This window comes from Copadichromis virginalis, linkage group LG1 (assembly GCF_057382275.1).
Source record: "Copadichromis virginalis isolate Kocher_CV1m ecotype Utaka linkage group LG1, C_Virginalis_male_GT1.1, whole genome shotgun sequence".
In the NCBI taxonomy this organism is placed as follows: Eukaryota; Metazoa; Chordata; class Actinopteri; order Cichliformes; family Cichlidae; genus Copadichromis; species Copadichromis virginalis.
The window spans coordinates 13,146,978-13,165,116 of record NC_140618.1 but is presented as its reverse complement, the minus strand read 5'-3'; the positions used below and the strand labels follow the sequence as shown (position 1 = coordinate 13,165,116).

Below are 18,139 nucleotides of genomic sequence, written 5' to 3'. Positions count from 1 at the left end.
TAACAAACAAACTGCCAACGTTTGTCAGTGGATAAAACAGAAAATCTATATATATATATGAGAGAAACACACATTACATTAACTTTTTTATTTGCAAAGTATACAGAAATAGATTAAATAGATAATCAAAAACCTAAAATATGATTAATTGTCCTGATTTTGGGCCTCATAAGATTCTCAACAAATGTTCTATAATCAACAATGGTGCATAAAAATAAATGCTGCTGTAAAATCAACATGTAATCTTTATTTGTTTAGTTTGGCATGTAATTTGCAAAGGCCTGCAGGGTCTTGAGTTGAAATATGTGGCCTGTATTGTTTCCATGGAGCACTCAAAATTTTAATGTCTCAGTTTTAATAAAAAAAACATAATAAGGTGTTTAGAAATTAAACTTCCAGAAAACATGTTAGAAACCCTAAGTTGACATCAGGCCTTTAGGCTGAATAAAATACATTTCGATACACACATGCTCAAGAGTTTCCACTTTGTTGCCCTTTTATTCAGATGCTTAAGGTAGCGGGTAAGAAGAGCAGGCAGCCAGTCCACACATGTTTTTTCCACGCTCAATCAAAAAATATCTGATGAAATAAAAAGGAGAGATATCAGCAATTCTTGCAAGCTGTTACAAGTCATAAAGCTCGGATACACACAGACTATATTTACCCATCCTTTCCCCAGGCTGTGCCCCAAGAGTTCTTCACAATCCAATACGGCACGTCGTTCTTCTCAGTGCCATACCCCACCGCCAGGACTGCATGATTCACTTTGTCTGTTGTGTTCTTACACTGGGTGCTAAATAGACAAAACTAGATCAATAGAGCACATGTCTTTTGAAGGTTGAGTGGGCAGATTGTCTCTTTCAATATTATATTACAGCCTACATTTGCAAAATATGTGGTGTAGCTGACTTATATGCATAACATATAAAATATTTTAATCTTTTCAAGCTAGTACTATGACAGTCATCATAGAGACACTTCTTTATACACAGTCCCCCATTTGTAGTTTTCAGAGGCTTAAAAACAATTGTTTTATACTTCTTTGCAAATGATTTTATCCAAATAGTAAAAATATGTTGTTTGTCTGTCTAAATTAGTGTATAAGTAACAGAAACAAAGTGGGGCTAGTATATTCTGGTCTGCTCTTAAAATCCCAGACCAGCTCTACTTCTTGAATAGTAGTATGTGCATAAGCGCTTGTTGAGTTATCAAGGTCCTGATCTCACCTGGAGTAAACACCTTCTTTGTAGTGCTTAAAATCAGCTGTAACGTCAAAGCCAAAGGTGACAGGGTTGAGCCGGGCCACTGCATCGACCATGGCCTTTTCATCATACTGTGAATGGGCATACACAAATTATAACATGTACCTGAGCAGGTCGATGTATGAGGAGTTCCCTATTTACTATAAAACAGTTGCTTTTTTTAATAGTACAAATTAAACTTCCAGAAAACATGCTTCAGACAAACTGCTTCAGATTATTTAAAACAGTTACTCTATTTCCCCCAACAAGTAACAACAAAGACACATTTTACTGTATTGATCTGTTATTTTGTTAACCAGCATATGCAAAGGCACATTTATTGTACAATTTCATCCACAGTGCAATTTTATTTGTTCACACACTCACACTCGTTATATTGACAACATCTCGGACAAACGCAGCCGCAAGTGAAGGCTCAAAATGGCATTTTCCCTCCTAAAACAGGAAAGATTAAACTTTTTTTATTGTATATTTTATCATATGTAAAATATAAATAAATGAAGATTTTACTCTCAAAAATAATACAAAGGCTTTGTAGGGATAATCCTCCTCTCTCATGAGACCTTTGCTGTATTTGATGTACTCGAATGCCTGACTGGGGAGCCCACTGCAATAAACCACACAGCTTTTGATTGGTTGAAATTCTATACTTACATTATTATGCTGTTTCTATAACATAAAATGTCCCACATGTTATAGTTACAGGCCAGACAAACATGATTCCTACCCAAAGCATCCATAGTTGCTAAAATTTCTGGAACAGTCCAGCAGCTGCTGCTCCGACTAAAACAGAGATAAATAAAGAGCATTCATCATATATACTCAGAAAGAGTGGATACTTTTCTTCTGCCAGCTATATTTGTGTATAATACTAAACTCTTACCAATTGTATTAGTTTCCCAGTAGCAATAGCATTCACTGACTCCAGACAGCCAGTGGTGGAGAAGGTCCAACAGCTGCCACAAAAACCCTAAAGATACAAACACGACACAACTCAAGCAACTGATAATGCAGTTATGTTAAAGAGGCACTTCACAAATATTTAAATGCTTACCATGATAATTTTTGGTGCTGTAAAATGTAAATGAAAACAGAAGGAACCATCTGTAAATCAAACTCTCTATTTGGAATATTTAATAATATCATATATTACAGAATATATTCTCTCAGAGGTTGTGACTGAGGTATGTTGTTTAAAAAAATTTGCACATGTAGAAAACATATATCTTTATTTGTTTCTCACTTATCACTTTAAGGTGCTACATGTTTAAGGTTTAGCAAAATATTTCTGGAGATTAAACACAAGACATAATGTTTTTAGTAAAGCATGGTTTGTGCTTCAATGCAACTCAAAGAAAGCATGATAAAATACAGGCTTTGTACGACTTTGTAAATATTGTACTTTGCACAATATTTCTTTAACAAAAGGAGAATATGGCTATAAAGGCTTTAAGAGCTATAGAACGTATCAGGATACCTGATTCTTCACAGGAGTCACAAAGTCGCCCTTCATCCTCCAGTCTACAAACTCAGGATAAGGACCTGTCCTTTTGACATGACTGCCTTTAGTGACTGAGCAAGTCTAAAAGATGCGAAAAATCAAAAGATTTTAAAGGAAATAAAAGACAAACTCTGTACAAAAGCACCTGTTGTGTGAAGTGTTATAAAATTAGGTAATTTACCGAAGGTTGCGTGAAAAGGTAGAATTTCTTGAATTCCTCAAATGTCATGTCTGAGAATTGGTTCAGACCCACTAGATTAAAACATGAAGAGCAGGGTGAGAACTGGATGATAATTTTTATAACATTCTATAGCAGTAAATGTTTTTATTTATTTGTTCTTCATTCTTTGAGGAACATTTGCAGCATTTTGTTGAATCTATGGCAACAAGAACGAATGTTGTTCTGAAGGCCAAAGGAGATCCAACCTGGTACTAGTAAAGTGTACCCAATAAAATATCCAGTGAGTGTATATTGCGTATTTTAAGGCAGAAATTGGAGCAGAACTATACTGTACTTGTGAAGGAGTGATTCCCAGCATTGTGCTGATCAACTGTCCTCTTATTTTGAGTGAACACATGGAGTCTGTGGTGATATTCCTCAGTGCCATAAACTTTGTTGTGCTGCACAAAACCCCCACATAAAAACAGACATAATGAAACAAAGGAAAGAAAATTTTAACTATGTTTAACTATATACAAACCCCCCCCCCCCCCCCCCCCAAAAGCATCAGAATATAAAGGTCAAACTCTCATTAGTTTAAAAATGCACATACCTCTGAAATCCACTGCTTGAAAGCATATTCTTCTAATGGGAAAGAAAAATTTTAGTGGATTAAGTAACACATAAAATGGACCTGTTATGCTTTTCTTGATTTCTAACAGACAAAGGCTGTTGGAAATATTAACATCAGAGGTGTATGTACAAGTAACCCTTATGAGCCAAAAGCTTAGGCTTTATCCTCATCTCAACACTCTTCTAATCTTACATGAACATCATTCAAATCATTAGCATCATTGGATCTGTATGATCTCTGTGTTAGCGAGAGCAGAAATCCCTAATATGATCATCTCAGGCAAATATCTCTGGCCCCACCCAGCTGCTGTTTAAAAAAATCCCCTGTCTAAAACAGCAGGTTTTAGAGGATCAACTACTTACTGGGCTACACTGAGGACCAGCAGGAAAACTACAATCTGAATCATGCACAACTACCCAAGTAGAATTAAAATCTGGTTACCAAGTACTATGCCTAAGTACAAATTTTAAGCACGTTATCCATTCCTCATGAACACATCAGCAAACTGTCGTTTTCATTCGACAGCTGTAATTTCACATAAATTGAGCACAAAACATTTAGAGTGCTCATATGAAATATGCTTTCATAAACCTTTTAGAAAAATGGAAAATAGTATTAGCTTCATCTCTTCAGTGAAAAGTAGCAAAATTAAACTTATCCCACAAAAAATGGAGACGTTGGTTTCTGCATGACTGCTTTTATAGTATGTTACTGATCATTTTGTTAACAGGATCCAAGGACTGTTAACAAAATGCTTCACCCTTTTCTCTGCCTTTTCAATTTCAAGCAACTGAATTTCAATTCTAGCAACTGCTGCTGCTGAAAGAAATGTCAAGTTTTAAAATAAACAACAATAAACTGCTGAGAACCTGGCAAACACTTACCTTTGACTGAAATTAAAGGTGATAAATGGACGAAGCTAAAAATGGCAGTAATAAACCACACAACAGTCAGAGCCATACTCTCCACAGCAGATTACAGCAAGCTTTAAGGGCATCACATGACTTGACTTATTTTTATGACTGCTTAAGAGCCCCTACTACTGAAACCCCCCTTTGAATTTCCCCCAGCAAAGCAACAGTCGTAAAGGTTATGGTCCAGTGCACCCAGTTCAGAACATAGTGTTAAAACAAACAGTGCAGCCTGTGAGACACTTCTCCCCCTGAGAAAGAATAGATTTATTAACAAGAGGTAATCAGGAAAGAATACACTTTTATACAAAACTGGAAATACTACTCAAGCTTTTGAAATAGACTGAAAGATAATTCTCATATCACTGGGTATTGCTCACTGCAAACATTTGATGTGCCTGTTAGAGAGTAAAGATTCATGTGCAAGGGTGGGGTTTAAATACAGTACACATACGGTTCTAGGTATAGATTCCATTTGAACACGTCAAAGTGGTACATGCCTGCCACTTAAGCTTTAGATGTTTTTCTATACAAAGCCTGTAAAAAATACATATAAATATTTCAAGAAGAAGCACAATATTACTACTGTATAGTTCCTGCTAACACATTGGAATAGACAGGATACAGAATGTGTTACACTTATAAGTTGTTTTCAACATTTGTTTTAAAGTATCATACACAGAAAAGTTATTACAGAGTTGAACGATCATAAGGATAACACATTTCGAGGGATATGTTTTTTTTTTTTAACACATTGCACGTTAGGAAATGCATCAGACTGCCTGTACACAGTACTGTACACAGTAAATATTTCTGCTTTATCGGCAAATCGTAGAACAAAATAGTTTACATACTTTTGTGGAATATAATCCATTTCATGATTAAGGCAAAACCATAATGCACTGGCCAAAGAGGATTAACCATAACAACTATGCTATCACTGTCTGAGTGTAAAAGCTGGGAATTTAACTTCCTGAAGTGGCTCAATCTTGGTTACATCTGCTACATACATTGCCTGGTGCTTATACTGTATATACATCATGTTGCCCACCAGGGGAATTATGTGATAGTAAGCAAAGCATAAAAACCCATCTCTCCAAACAAAGAAACAAACAAGCTTATCAGCGAATCGGCAGGTGTCAGGTTGACTCCAGCACTTTCAAATCTCTTGTTACTCTGCGGCTACATAAAAACATCAGAGCACATGATTCAGCTTCAGCCGCTGCAGCGGTCTCACTTTTCCTCCCTCTCTAAGGTGGGACAAGATGGACTGAAAGAGGAAAAATGTTATCCAGATTTGATAGTCTGATGGTTTTAATCATTAAGATTTTCATAAGATCAAATCCTATTTTTGATATTATTACTTGCCTGAATTTTGTTGCAGTAGCATTTTAATATATTTACATTCAGCAAGTCCCTCGTGATCATTGCAAATATTGTTATCAGCCTTGTTCAGTTCAAATCAAACAATAAAATCCTCAAGAATCACACAGATTTATATGGAAACTTGTTTAAAAATAACTCCAGTTGTGTTCGGTTCTCTCTTGATTTGGGGGAGTTAATCTTTATGTGGTAAATGTGAACGTTTCTTGCGAATGAGAACCATTTGGTGGTGCACGTTCCCTTTAGGATATGGCTAAACGAATTTAAAAAATAACTTAATGTTAACATGATATTTAAGACAATAAATAACATATAAATACTCTGTAACTATAGAAATAAACCTCTCTGGACTTACACTCAGTCTCTAATAACGAATATACACGAGTCCGTGGGGAGTATATACTAAAAGGGCACTGCCTACTCTGTCTAATACAAATAATAGTAAATATACATTTTGATATATTGTTTATGTACACTCAATATGAAAGCAGAGTGAGAGAGATCATCTTCATGATGAAGTTTTGGGCTCGATTCTCAGGGATGCTTCATACAGGCTCTCCTCATCCAGCACATTACTGCGGTCGAGCAAGTACTTTGTCACCTAAAAAAAAAAATAATAATAAGGAAGACACAGAGAGGGCGGGTTATTCACAGTTTATCCAAGGTTTCCTTTTCTTTACACATTTTTCTTTACACATTTAAAGTAGGAAATGTTGTGTGAGAGCGAGTTCTTTTAAAACAATAGCTGCACTGGTCAGAAAGTACGCTGGTTACTGTGGCACAAATCCAGGCTATAGTCACTTTCTATTATAAATGTTGCATTCTTAGGATTCACTAAAATGTGTCTGCAAGTGTACAGGTTTCACTAATTTTCATCGTTTTATCTTATTTTCAGTTGAAAGGCACGTGTAAGATGGCCAAATCAGATCGGACTCATCATGATAGTAGATGGTACGCACAGCTGCCCACAGAGCAAGAAGATGACTGCTGTTTGAACAGTTTGGAAAAACATGCAGTCATGAGGCTTTGTCTGAATTGGTGTAGTAATGATTACACAGAACATTGGCTGGAACATCAGCTCGTTGAAAGGAAGAAAGTTTCTAGTTTTGATAAGTTTTTTTCAACTTGACACATTAATTAAAAGGCAAAAAAAATTAAATAAGACCAAAGGAAAACTTTCTGACTATGAATAAACTTCGGCTAATCCGAAAGTTGCAGAATTTCAGCAAAGCTGCTCATAGATCATTGCCTGAAAGTCCAGTTTGTCTTTCTTGCACTCGTGTTTCTCTAAAACTAGCTGGATCTTGAGAAAATAGTGATCCTTCAACTTGATTTCCATATCAGTCAAGAAGTAATAAAAAACTTGTTGCACAACTTGTTTCCACTCAGCGTTCTCCCTCAGACTCCTCCTGAAGTTACAGCAATACTCTCAGTTGACAGTCTCACCTTAGGGCATGACTTCACACTGCACAACCATGTGAATAAAAAAAAAAAAGGTCTCATCACCAGTGATGGTTCTCCACACAAAATTTGAGTTAGACTGAAACAGGACTTCCAGGAAACGATCTAAAAACAGCAGCAGAGCTAAAGGCACAGAAGCATTGTACGAAGAAAATGGTCTGGCAACAGCCAGTTCCTAGAACGTTTTGAGCACGCCTCATAGAGCAATACTTGACAAATCCAGACAAGAAATAGAAAGCTGCAAAACAATGAAAATGAACAGTAACTTCACCTTTGGTTGATAATCAATCTTGTAAGCTGTTTGCTGAAATTGTCGTATCTCTCTGATAATGTGAGATATCTGCAGAAAATGACAGAAAATCACATAAAAGTCAAACGTGTCCAACCATGAAGAATAAATAGATGAATCACACGCATGTGAAAAACACCTTACACAACAGCACAAGGTTAAAGTTAGATGTTCTGTACCATTCTCATCTTGGAGAAGTTGACAAGGTTGTCTTCAGTGTAGTTGGGTGTTCCCTCCTCAATGAAGGCCAAGTCAGTCAGGTACATTCCCAGGTAGGGGACACATGGGGGGTCACAGCTGAAGACACCAGGCAGGTCAGAGAGCCAGTTAACACAAAACGTTTTTAAAAAAGTAAAAAGTTGGTTTACTTACTTCTTCAGAGCTTCTCTCAGGTTTTTGAATCTGCCTTCTGATGACACCAGCTTCTGTAACTTGTCAATCACAGTCTTTGTCTAGAACATAGATCAGGGGAAAAATGTTACTGTCACAAACTCGAAATTTAATCGGAATCTTTATTAACTGGAGAAGACAATGACAGGATTGTTTGAAATTACCATTAGTAGACTCTCTTAGAGCATCCTGACTTTCATTCATTTTGTTCAACTTAAAAAAAAGTCCTTGTTTCATCAAGGCAACATACTGAAGCTGCTAGAAATGCTGATTGCATTCATGAACTGTGTACATGTTAAGTATCGCTCTATGCATCTCTGACTAATTAGGATGTTTTATTTTATTTATGGTAAATGGCTTGTGTCAGCTTGGTCGAGCGACCATGGAGGAAGACATCCAACGCAAGAACCAAAGAGTCAAGATGACCTTTCAGGAGTATGCAAACTGTCATTCAAAACACCTTCCACATCACCATCCTACAGCCTTTTTGACCGAATGGAACAGACAGATTTAAATAACCTCACAGAATATTCCACTAATTGGACTGAACCATTCTGCTTTTACACTCAGGACTCTAGAAGATACCACTAGTTTAAAACATTTACAACTCGCCCCACATAAAAAAACCCCCACCAATAATCAAATTATGATAAATAAATGAATAAATAAATTGCCATGCCCTATACTCGTGCCTTACTCTCCTTCTCCAACCAATAATTGTTATTCCCAGGGCACAATTTTCCCCCCTCACAACACTGGAACCAGGAAGCAGCAGACTTGTGACGTTCTAGCTGACGACTATCATTTATACTCGCATATTATTTAACCAACAGAATTTGTGTGCCTGTGTACTTCAATGTACTATAAGCATGACAATTGGAAATATAACAAGAGAAAATGTCAGTTAAAATATTTATTCTATGGAGGTAATCACAGCTTTTTTCTTACCTTTTTCTGTGTAAGTACTTTTTATCTAACAGTCATACACATTCATACTCTGATGGATGCATGGGAGAGCAACTTGGGGTTAATATCTTGCCCAAGGATATTTGGTACGCCGACCAATAATCAAATTATGAATAAATAAATGAATAAATAAGCAGCCAGGGATCGTACCACCAACCTTCCAATTAATAGATGACCTGCTCACCCTCCAGAGGCACACCAATTATGAAAGGTCATATGAAAAATTTCTAATACCTGCTTGGAAACTTTGAGCCAGGTCTTCTTGAGGCGAAAGATGGAGCTGCGATTGAGAGACGATGTGATCTCCAGCACAGCATTGTAGTTGTGGAGGCAGCGGCCGATGTCGGCCACTGCCACCCATTTCTCAATCACGGCCACCCGCATGTTGACATCATCCCATTGCAGGATCTCTGTGGCAATCTTGTTACTGATCTAGCAAGAAAAGAAACAAATACACATTGATAATATCTACAAATGTTCCGTATCTTGCCCTAAGATATCTATCTAAATATCTTTAGATTAATACTTACATCATTAAAATGCTTGGTAGTTGTCATTATGTATGGAGTTCTCTCATTCTTGTCGTTCTTCATCCAGCCCTGACCGAAGAACTCCCTGTACAAAACAAAATGTTTACACAGAATGAACAAACACATCACGCGAAAAGATATTTCAACATTTCACGTGTGTCCTTCTCTCTATCCTCCCACTCTAACCTCTACAATTTTTATCTGTTTACCTTTGTTTGTGTTCTTGTATACACACCTGAGTGTGTGACTGTATGCGTGTGCACTGTATGTGTGTGCACTGTATGTCTGTGTACTTACTCATATGGGATGGCCTTGAAGACCAGGTGATCCAGCAGTGTGAGTTGCTCAGCTATCTCCAAGGCTGAATGGCTCTCGAATGGTTCAGTCTTAGAGTCCTCCATGGCCTGACCACAACAACAAGCAGAAAAAAGCATTACCACAACTAAAGTATAGAAAAAGAAGGGTTTTATTCTGAAAAGGCTTTTTTTGTGGTCTTTTCTCACCATTTGTGTGATCTCTTCGAGGGTGACCTGGTTGTCTCCAGGATCCTCCTGGGTTAGAGTTCTACACCAAAGAAGACATAACTGTTATATGATCTTTGATACATGTTTTTTTCCAAACAATTCTATAACATTGATATAAAAACCCCACTTAAGGAGCTATTAATTTCTCGTTTTTATTCCTTTTTAGTTTGGCTTCATAATATTTTGCACAAATACTTTATAGGGACAGGTGTTTTAGATAGCTCCTGTTTTGTGATGTTGCACCCATTTAAAAGTCTAGTCTGTGTTTCACAGAGGAACAGATAATACTTCTGGGGCTGACGCTCAGTAAAACAAAGTTGAAAATTTAGGCCGAGTTCTGGGCTGATGGATTGTGTCTCCGGTTCCTGTTGTTACTACAGAAAACAAGTTTTTGTCTTGACAAATCCACTTGCAGAAAGCTTTTTTTTCCACTGGGTGCTCACAAACAGTTGTGTCATACATGACTGTAAGAGCAATCAAGCAATGATAACGGAAAACCAACCTGATAATGTTGGCAGCTGCCTTTCTTTCCTGTGTAAGCAGCTCTGGGTCATGCATCACCTCCTCCAGGAAGCCAATTACTCGCATCTTCAACTCTGTGTTCAGCTCAAAGTCCTGAGGATCCACAAATGAACAACCACAGTGTCATTACTGAAGTGTTATGAGCTTTTTTGTTGTTGTTTTTTTATCCTGTGAGGGCACAGAAAGACAGAACCAAACAAGAAAAAGAAAAAAGAAAGAAAAGGGGACTGCACCTGCGAATGTTTGGAGACCCAGTGACGCAGCACATTCAGGACTCGGTTTGTGGCAGCTCTTCTGATAACAAACTCTTTGTCCCCATTTCTCTGGTCTGTAGGGAAACCTGGAATAAAAAGTGAACTCCTAAAGCACAAACTTGTGTTATATACCATCAATATTTTATGATCTTTCTTTTAAAATCACCAGGGGGCTCCTATTATTGTCTGACTTGTCTGGGTGCACCCTAGTGAGGAAGACACTACCTTGATTATATTGATTAACTGATCTCTGTTAAATCTAAACAATATCTAAACACAAGCATGGATTTATAATCCAGTATGGCTAGATTACTAGATTAGAGACTGTTTCAATGAGTAGGCTCCAGCAGATCATCAGCAGAGAACAAAGGAAGCTTCCAGGTAGCCAACAGGCGTCGCTAGGAGTAAACAGAGGTAGTAGCTCTGTAACTGACCTGTGCTGGCAAGGGACATACGACGATACTTCTCCTTGGTTGGTGTGCCTTCATTGGCACCAGCGGTAGCAATGGCAAAGGCTGAGGCAGCAGAAAGAGCACTCCTGTTGTTGTCCAGCTCCCGGCAAGATGACACCACCATGCCATTGTTGAAGGAAAACAGAGAAAACTCTGCAGACAAGAACGCAAATGAATTTAATTTGAAATCATACTTAGATCAATATTGACATAAAAGAGTTGAAGGGCACCTCCTTTGGAAGACAACCATTACAAAAACACTTTCAGTTTACCTTTCTGAGCTTCTTAAAGATTAGGCTGAAAGGTAATTTGTTTATGCTGTACACACAGTACCGCATGTGCATAATCAAACTAAGTTGTTGACCATCGGAGGGCAACAGAGAGCTAAAACAGACGCAGCACAATGCATCATGCAGCTTGTTGCAGTTACATTGTACACTCCACTGTGTCTGCCTCTCTGCCTCCTTCCTTCACTCCCTCCCTTCCTCCCTGCCCTCCCCCATTCAGCCGGGGGCGGTATAGAAGAACACGCACATCGTTGCCAAGGTACAAGGTTTCCTTCCACCTACTCACACGAGGCACTGGCTTCCCTTGTATCCAGCACCGTGGGAAGAGAACACACTGGGAATGAATTGCGCCTGACTACCTATGGGGTGGATGCTCCTTCCCTGTGTTCTACGGGGAGGGCCACGAGGCTGTGGGTGGTTTTTACCAAGACCTTATTTGGCAATTGCTACGCTTATCATTTCCAGAAAAAAAAGTTTGATATAAATCCGCTGTGGCTATATTTATTTACCTGCTCGTCTCATCTCCGCCTTTAAACACGTCTCACACAACTTGACTGCTGGGTGGTAAAAATATTTCATGCTGACTTTGATTCTGACTTCACATTTTTAAACATTGACAAACCCAAACTATGAAATGGGAAGCAATAATGAAAGCTATTTTAACATTTTGTAACATTTCAACAGTTTCATATCGGTGACACAAGCCAAGAAGAAGCAAAGTTAAGCATTTCATAAGCATTAAAGAAATTATTTTACACACATTTTTCACTGATAGATGAGGAGATTAATTCCACTCTCGTATTCTCTCTACAAAAAATTTTGAAGCTACAGCCAGTGACTTTTAGTTCATTGCAGAATGAGTACAGGCATAGAAACAACAAAAACCTGCCTAAGTGTTGTTTCAAAATTCATGAATTGATAACATCTTCTCACGTTCTTGTGTTTGGCTATTTCTTGGCAGGCATGTAACTCTTTTTTGCAAAGATTACAAAAAGAAGATTAATGTTAAGTTTACGCACTGTCTCAGCTAAGCCAACCAGCTTCTGGCTATAGCTTTGTTTTTCTTCTGATGAAAATACAAGAGTCAAAACTTTTACATGTTAGAAATGAAGTGCATTTCCATTTTTAGCCCTCCTGACTCTTAAAAAGTCAGGAAATATAACGTCTAATCTGAAACCTGGCCTGTATTACTTCTACTATGTCTCCAGTGCAATTACACTAGGCAAATCCTCCTTTGATTCCATTTTTGTACATTTTATGGAGGATGAAGCATATGAACAGTAGGCCTGTGGATTTTTTTTTCTACTGACATTATGCATTATTATTGATTTTATTTTATCCCTTTTTTTGCCAAGACACTCCACTGTCAGTAACACTATCCAGTAAACTGCTCAAATTTGCCAGCTCGTACAATCTTGCCAGCTCATTTGTCTTTTTAACTGGTGGGTGTGAATATAAAAGTAGATCACCAGACACTCTTCAACAAGCCTCGGACATGCAAGCTTAAACAGCTTCAGCAAGATTTGCAACACAATTAAATTACTCTACCAGAGTTTTTTGCCTTGACGTTCTTGGGCGTTGATGGTGACTTAGGAGGAGACATTTCTGCTTCTGCATCGTCACTCTGACTTGGGTCTTCATCGCACTCCTCTCTTACAGACAGATCTGAACAGACAGAGTAACTCACCATTGGGGAAAAAAAGCAACACAGAAGAAGACTGCTAGAAATTTACAGTCATAGGAAGCAGTTCACCCCAAAATAGACTTTGTTTAGGCTGGAGTTTATTAGGAGATACTGCTCATACAGATGTTTGCACTCTTTTAAATATAATGGGACCAGTTGCATCTTTTTTTTGTGGTGCCCTAAGTGCCAAAAGACCATCAACATTTGACAAAAAAATAAATACAAAAATGAATCACAGGTGATATGGGGTAAACTGTCCCTTTAAGTTTTACAAAACTTGGCTGATCTTTTACTGTTATGTCACAAAGGATAAGGTTTTAAATAGGCTTTTTTAAAAAAAAAAAAAAAAATTTTTCTACAATACTCCCTCGGACAGAGGCTCTGACCTTGCTTGTTGGCAACAGACTCTTCAGCTTTGCCTTCAGCTTTGGATTCTCCCTCATCAGGGATTTTGCTGGCCATGGTGCTAGAGATGTAGAGCTTGTTGATGTCGAGGGTGGTCTTACTGAAGGGTGACATGGTGGAGTGCATGCTTGCATAGCCATTGGGAGAACAGCTGAGTGCAGCCAAGTCCAGGGCTTTGCCACCCGTGATGATGGGGATGTTGAGTGAAAGTTTGCGGCGGCGGTTGGGAGAGGATGACTTGGTGATGGAGAGTGGAGGAGGAGAGGAGAACTTGCGGCTGGCACGTGGCGATGTGGGTGGCTCGCCGTAGAGGAGTTTACTGTTCTGACTGCTGGCAAAGAAAAGCTCCAAAGAGCTACAGGAGAGGAAAGGGTGAAAGAGAAGAGAAAAAGGAGGCACGTGTGAAAAATGAGGGGTAAAAAGAACATTTTTCACAGCTAAAGAGTAACTTTTTTGAATTTGTGGAGGGGAAAATTCCCACAATCTGACTAGGAACTATAGGAAAGAGGAGAAATGTTAATAAGGGGGGAATGCATGGTGCACTCTGTGTCTGTACACAGAAGCAGTAAGGGAACGCGTTAACCAGAAGGCTCTTTGGGAGCTCCTGACTCTTTTATTTAAGCTACATTGTTTAAGACAGCATCCTCCTTGCACTGAGAGCCACCCCCTCTGAAGGCCTATAAATAGCATGTCAAGTGACAGTGTGGGAGGCACGGGTGCTGCCAACAGCAACCAGCCCAGGGGAGGCCCACAGAGGCATGGAGAGAGAGAGAAAGCCAGATAGTGGGGAAAGTTGGAGAAAGAGATAGAGGTACACCGCAAAAAAAAAAAAAAAAAAAATAGCAGTGGCAAAAACAGAGATACAGAGAGGGAGGGGGTGAGTCGAGCAACATAGTGGATATGGATTCCACCACAGCAAAGGCTGGTGGCTGAGAGTGGGCGAATGGGAAGCCTCCAGCCCTGTATGGTGTTAGCTGCAGCCATGTTGTGTCTCCTTGCCTAAAATTATAAGAAAAATAAAAGCAGTAATTTAAAGAGATGAGCAAGGAGCATAGATTGGAATGATGAAGGCTGGGAGCATTAAGACAGGAGAGGGGCAGAAGTACAAAAACAGGAGGCAGGAAGAAAATAAAGGCATAAGGCAGAGTCGAGATTCAAGAGAGGAAAGCAAGTAAAGCAGGATAGAAGAAAAACAAGAGAAGATATTTAAGTAAGAGATTAGAGAGGAGTGTGACAAAAAGGAAGAAGGACGAGGAGAGTAGGGTCTGGGTGCAAAACACCACCATCAATATTTAATACCGTAGAGCCGCTGCAGATGATGGGAGAAAGGGAGAGAGGGAGGGAGAAGACGAGGAGAGAACGAGAGGGTGGGGTCCTGCAGCAGAGTAAAGGGTTGCTATGGTGACAGCGCAGCGAAGAGAGGGATGGTCAGACTTCTGGAAAGAAAGATAAAAGTGAGAGAATGTGAAAAAAAAGGGCAGGAAAAAGAAGAGGAGGAGTCAGGAGGAGGTGGGTGGACGCAGGACTCAATTAACTGTGATGGCGGTCAAAAGAAGTCTTGGTGTGACCTCTTGCTTGCCTCCTCCCCAGTCCCTTCTCACCTGGGCAGGATATGATGGGCGACTTACAGGCACTCCACGTGAGAGACTAATTCTGACACTGGGGAAGTCCCGTCTCTTCACTGCACCATTACTGCACTGTTGCTGCATTCTCGCGAAAAAAAAAATTACTGGAAATGTCGAACTTTGTTCATTTTTTGCATTTGTGACAGGGATCGCCCTTGCAGTGAGGTTCTCCTAAGGGTTTAATGTAAAAGGCCCTTTTACCCTGCTAAGTAAGCTGCCCACTTAAATGCTAACAGTGAATGTGGAGAAACAAGAACATAGACACAACTCATGTGAATGTCTTACTTAGAAACAACCTAATCACAGTTTCTGCTACACAAAAGTCGAATTAATCAAACCAGTAAAATAAAGTAAAGTAAGTATCCAGCTAGAGTGTTTTGGTGTGAGTTACCCAGTTCGTTATCTTTAGAGATGTTTTCCTTCTCTTGAATATAATGGAAGAAAATGGAGCTCGCTTTGTGGTGCTCTAAGCACCAAAAACAACATCTGAAAATTTTAGTAGAAATTTCTCATTCCAAGGAAATGAGAACAAAAGAATGTTAATGAGACTGATCTGTGTCATGTACTGATGATGAAGGAAGTATGCATTTACCAATGCTGCGAGGCTCATGCTTGTAACAGTAAACATGTAAACATGTAACAGCGTCTCGCTGGGCTGAGCTGTAACGTTTGCTAGCTGCATTTATACTTTTCAGCACTGATGGTGACTTTACAGATGTATGCTGCCAATACTACTAGGCAAGGGTCCCTCTAGGACTTAGCATCCATGTTTTTTAAAAATAATTCCAAATTGTGATTTTACTGAGCACAGAACACTTTTCAAGGTCACTCTTTTGAGGACGCCAATGTTCACATTTTGGACAGAGAGGACAGATGGTTTTAAAGAGGAGTGAAAGAAGCCATTTATGTCCACTGTGAGCGACCATCTTTGAACAGAGGCGGTGGTTTACGACACCAACTGTCTGCCATCTATAATCCGGTTTTGAGATCCCTTCCCAGACACCTTAACGCCCACTCACACCCTGGGCCAACTGACCTCAGGAAATCGCATGATAAGGTGGGGCCAGGTTTCACAATGAGCTCACCCGAAACCCTGCGTGATTGTGACCCACACCCGTTTTCACACCTTGGCTCATGTGATTAGGTAGAGGATCATCAGGGTGTCCTTTGTCCCTCTTTGGGGGGAAACTCCCACAGGGTTTAAATCTGGGACTCTCCACCATTTGACTCTTAGAACTGAAGAAGTTTCTCGGATGAGAGGTGAAACGTCTTCAAGCAACTTAAAGAAGTCCAGACGCTTTTCTTTGCAAGCTCCTTAGACTACAATGACCTGGATGACTGAGAACCTTCACAGACAACACTTTTCAACTTTGTTTCAGTCTATTTTAAATGTGCTTTGGCTCTGAAAAGACGACAGAATTTATGGATCATGTTCGCATATCGCTTATTTTTTGCCTAACAGAGCTTTAACCTGGATTTATGGCTGGCATGGTGAATTGTGTTCACTGAAACTTCTTGAGCATGACAGAATTACACCTGTTTTCAGGGTAGTGTCTCCTGAGATCATGGGTATCCAATATGGATTTCCAGCCTCATCCCATTCACACAGCAATTTCTGCAGATTCTCTGAATCTTTTGATGATAGTATGTACTCTTGAGATACACAAAGTCAAGATGCCTTAAAGAGGCAAAATGTTCATCCAGCTGTTGTTAAAAGGAGAGGGGATGCTACACAGTGATAAAGATGGCCAGTGACCCTGTTTTTTGAGAGGTATTACTCCTATCAAATTCAAAATGAACCATTGTTTATCATGAAATAGTTAAATATCTCAGTTTAAACATCTGATATGTGTTCTATGTTCTACTCTGACTAAAATATGTTTGGAATTGGGGTTGTACTTCAGTGCAAATTAAGAAATATCGGAAATGCAACTTGGTATAAAAAGGTTGGCATTAAAAGCTCAAAACTGATGAAATAAGGTTTTGGCCAGCAACTAAAATGCAGTTAGTGTGAAAATGTTTATACCAGGGAGCTCATAAAATCCCTCATTAAACCTCCTGGAATCATTTCACTTACCGTGCAGGGATGGCACTGATGGGCTTCTTGTAGATGGTAATGAGCTTGTCCAGTACTACATCAGCGCTGGTGAAGACACGGTAAGAGTGGAGGAAAGTGTTCAGGAAGTCGATGGAGAGGAAGCGCAGGTCGGTCAGCCTCTCCAACAAGCGCTCCACACTGGCATAGCGGATCTGCAGCACCTTGCAGGAGTTCATCATCTTGCTGAAGCGAATGTCGACATCATCACAGTACAAACTGGTGTCTGACCTGTATTGGATTAAAAGTGAGGTTAATAAAGTTATATAGAGATGTAGCTCCAGTTACTGCAATTAAATGCCATTTAGTGGCCGTGAATTCTTGGCCTTCTTTCAGTTCGTGCATTAAGTTTATTATTTCTCATGTTTGGCTCTGTGTTCTTCTTGATCTGTGTTAGGTAGTTGTCTATAAGGTTGTTTCCTGTTTTTCTTTGAGTTTGTTTTCTCTGGTTTCACGTTCTGGGTTTTACTTCCTCTCTGTCTGAATGTCTTAATTGCGTTTTACCATGTCTCATTCCTCTATTTCCGATTCCCAATTAGTCTCCAGTGTATAAATAGTGTGACTGTCTTTGTCCAGTTGTCTGTTGTACTCCATGTTTTCCTCCCATGAGTTTTCTGTGTTCCTCATCTCTGTTCCTGCGTTTGCAGCCTGTGAATGTTAGATTTTTGCTCATCTTTAGGTGGCGTTTCTGGACTGATTATCAGCTTTATAAACAAAGCTCACTTTTTTATACTTACCATTTTTAGTCACGTTTGAAGTCAGTTTTCTACTGTGTGAATATTAACACAGAAGCCCTATACATTT

General features: G+C 39.2%; 2 protein-coding genes across 2 annotated transcripts in view; both read right to left on the bottom strand.

The window, feature by feature from the left end:
• Positions 1-73: 73 nt before the first annotated feature.
• Positions 74-4,587, bottom strand: LOC146718431 (pro-cathepsin H-like). The gene is made up of 12 exons (XM_085451478.1): positions 4,442-4,587; positions 3,537-3,568; positions 3,279-3,384; positions 2,945-3,015; positions 2,740-2,844; positions 2,146-2,232; positions 1,990-2,045; positions 1,788-1,869; positions 1,629-1,697; positions 1,227-1,333; positions 665-793; positions 74-579 (listed from the first exon to the last, which is right to left on the bottom strand). Exons 1-12 carry the CDS (start codon positions 4,515-4,517, stop codon positions 510-512), a joined length of 990 nt encoding a protein of 329 aa, XP_085307604.1. The 5' UTR covers positions 4,518-4,587; the 3' UTR covers positions 74-509.
• Positions 4,588-5,176: 589 nt separating this feature from the next.
• Positions 5,177-18,139, bottom strand: part of LOC146718430 (ras-specific guanine nucleotide-releasing factor 1-like) — a 30,896-nt gene continuing 17,933 nt past the window's right edge. Inside the window, exons 14-27 of the mRNA XM_085451422.1 lie at positions 17,318-17,566; positions 13,597-13,970; positions 13,075-13,191; positions 11,222-11,392; positions 10,767-10,873; positions 10,514-10,626; positions 9,991-10,051; positions 9,785-9,891; positions 9,488-9,572; positions 9,192-9,389; positions 7,974-8,053; positions 7,781-7,898; positions 7,584-7,652; positions 5,177-6,452 (exon numbers count right to left, since the gene is read on the bottom strand). Coding sequence (XP_085307548.1) covers positions 6,360-6,452; positions 7,584-7,652; positions 7,781-7,898; positions 7,974-8,053; positions 9,192-9,389; positions 9,488-9,572; positions 9,785-9,891; positions 9,991-10,051; positions 10,514-10,626; positions 10,767-10,873; positions 11,222-11,392; positions 13,075-13,191; positions 13,597-13,970; positions 17,318-17,566 — 1,942 coding nt within the window. The 3' untranslated portion in view covers positions 5,177-6,359. The remainder of the gene's footprint in view (positions 6,453-7,583; positions 7,653-7,780; positions 7,899-7,973; positions 8,054-9,191; positions 9,390-9,487; positions 9,573-9,784; positions 9,892-9,990; positions 10,052-10,513; positions 10,627-10,766; positions 10,874-11,221; positions 11,393-13,074; positions 13,192-13,596; positions 13,971-17,317; positions 17,567-18,139) is intronic.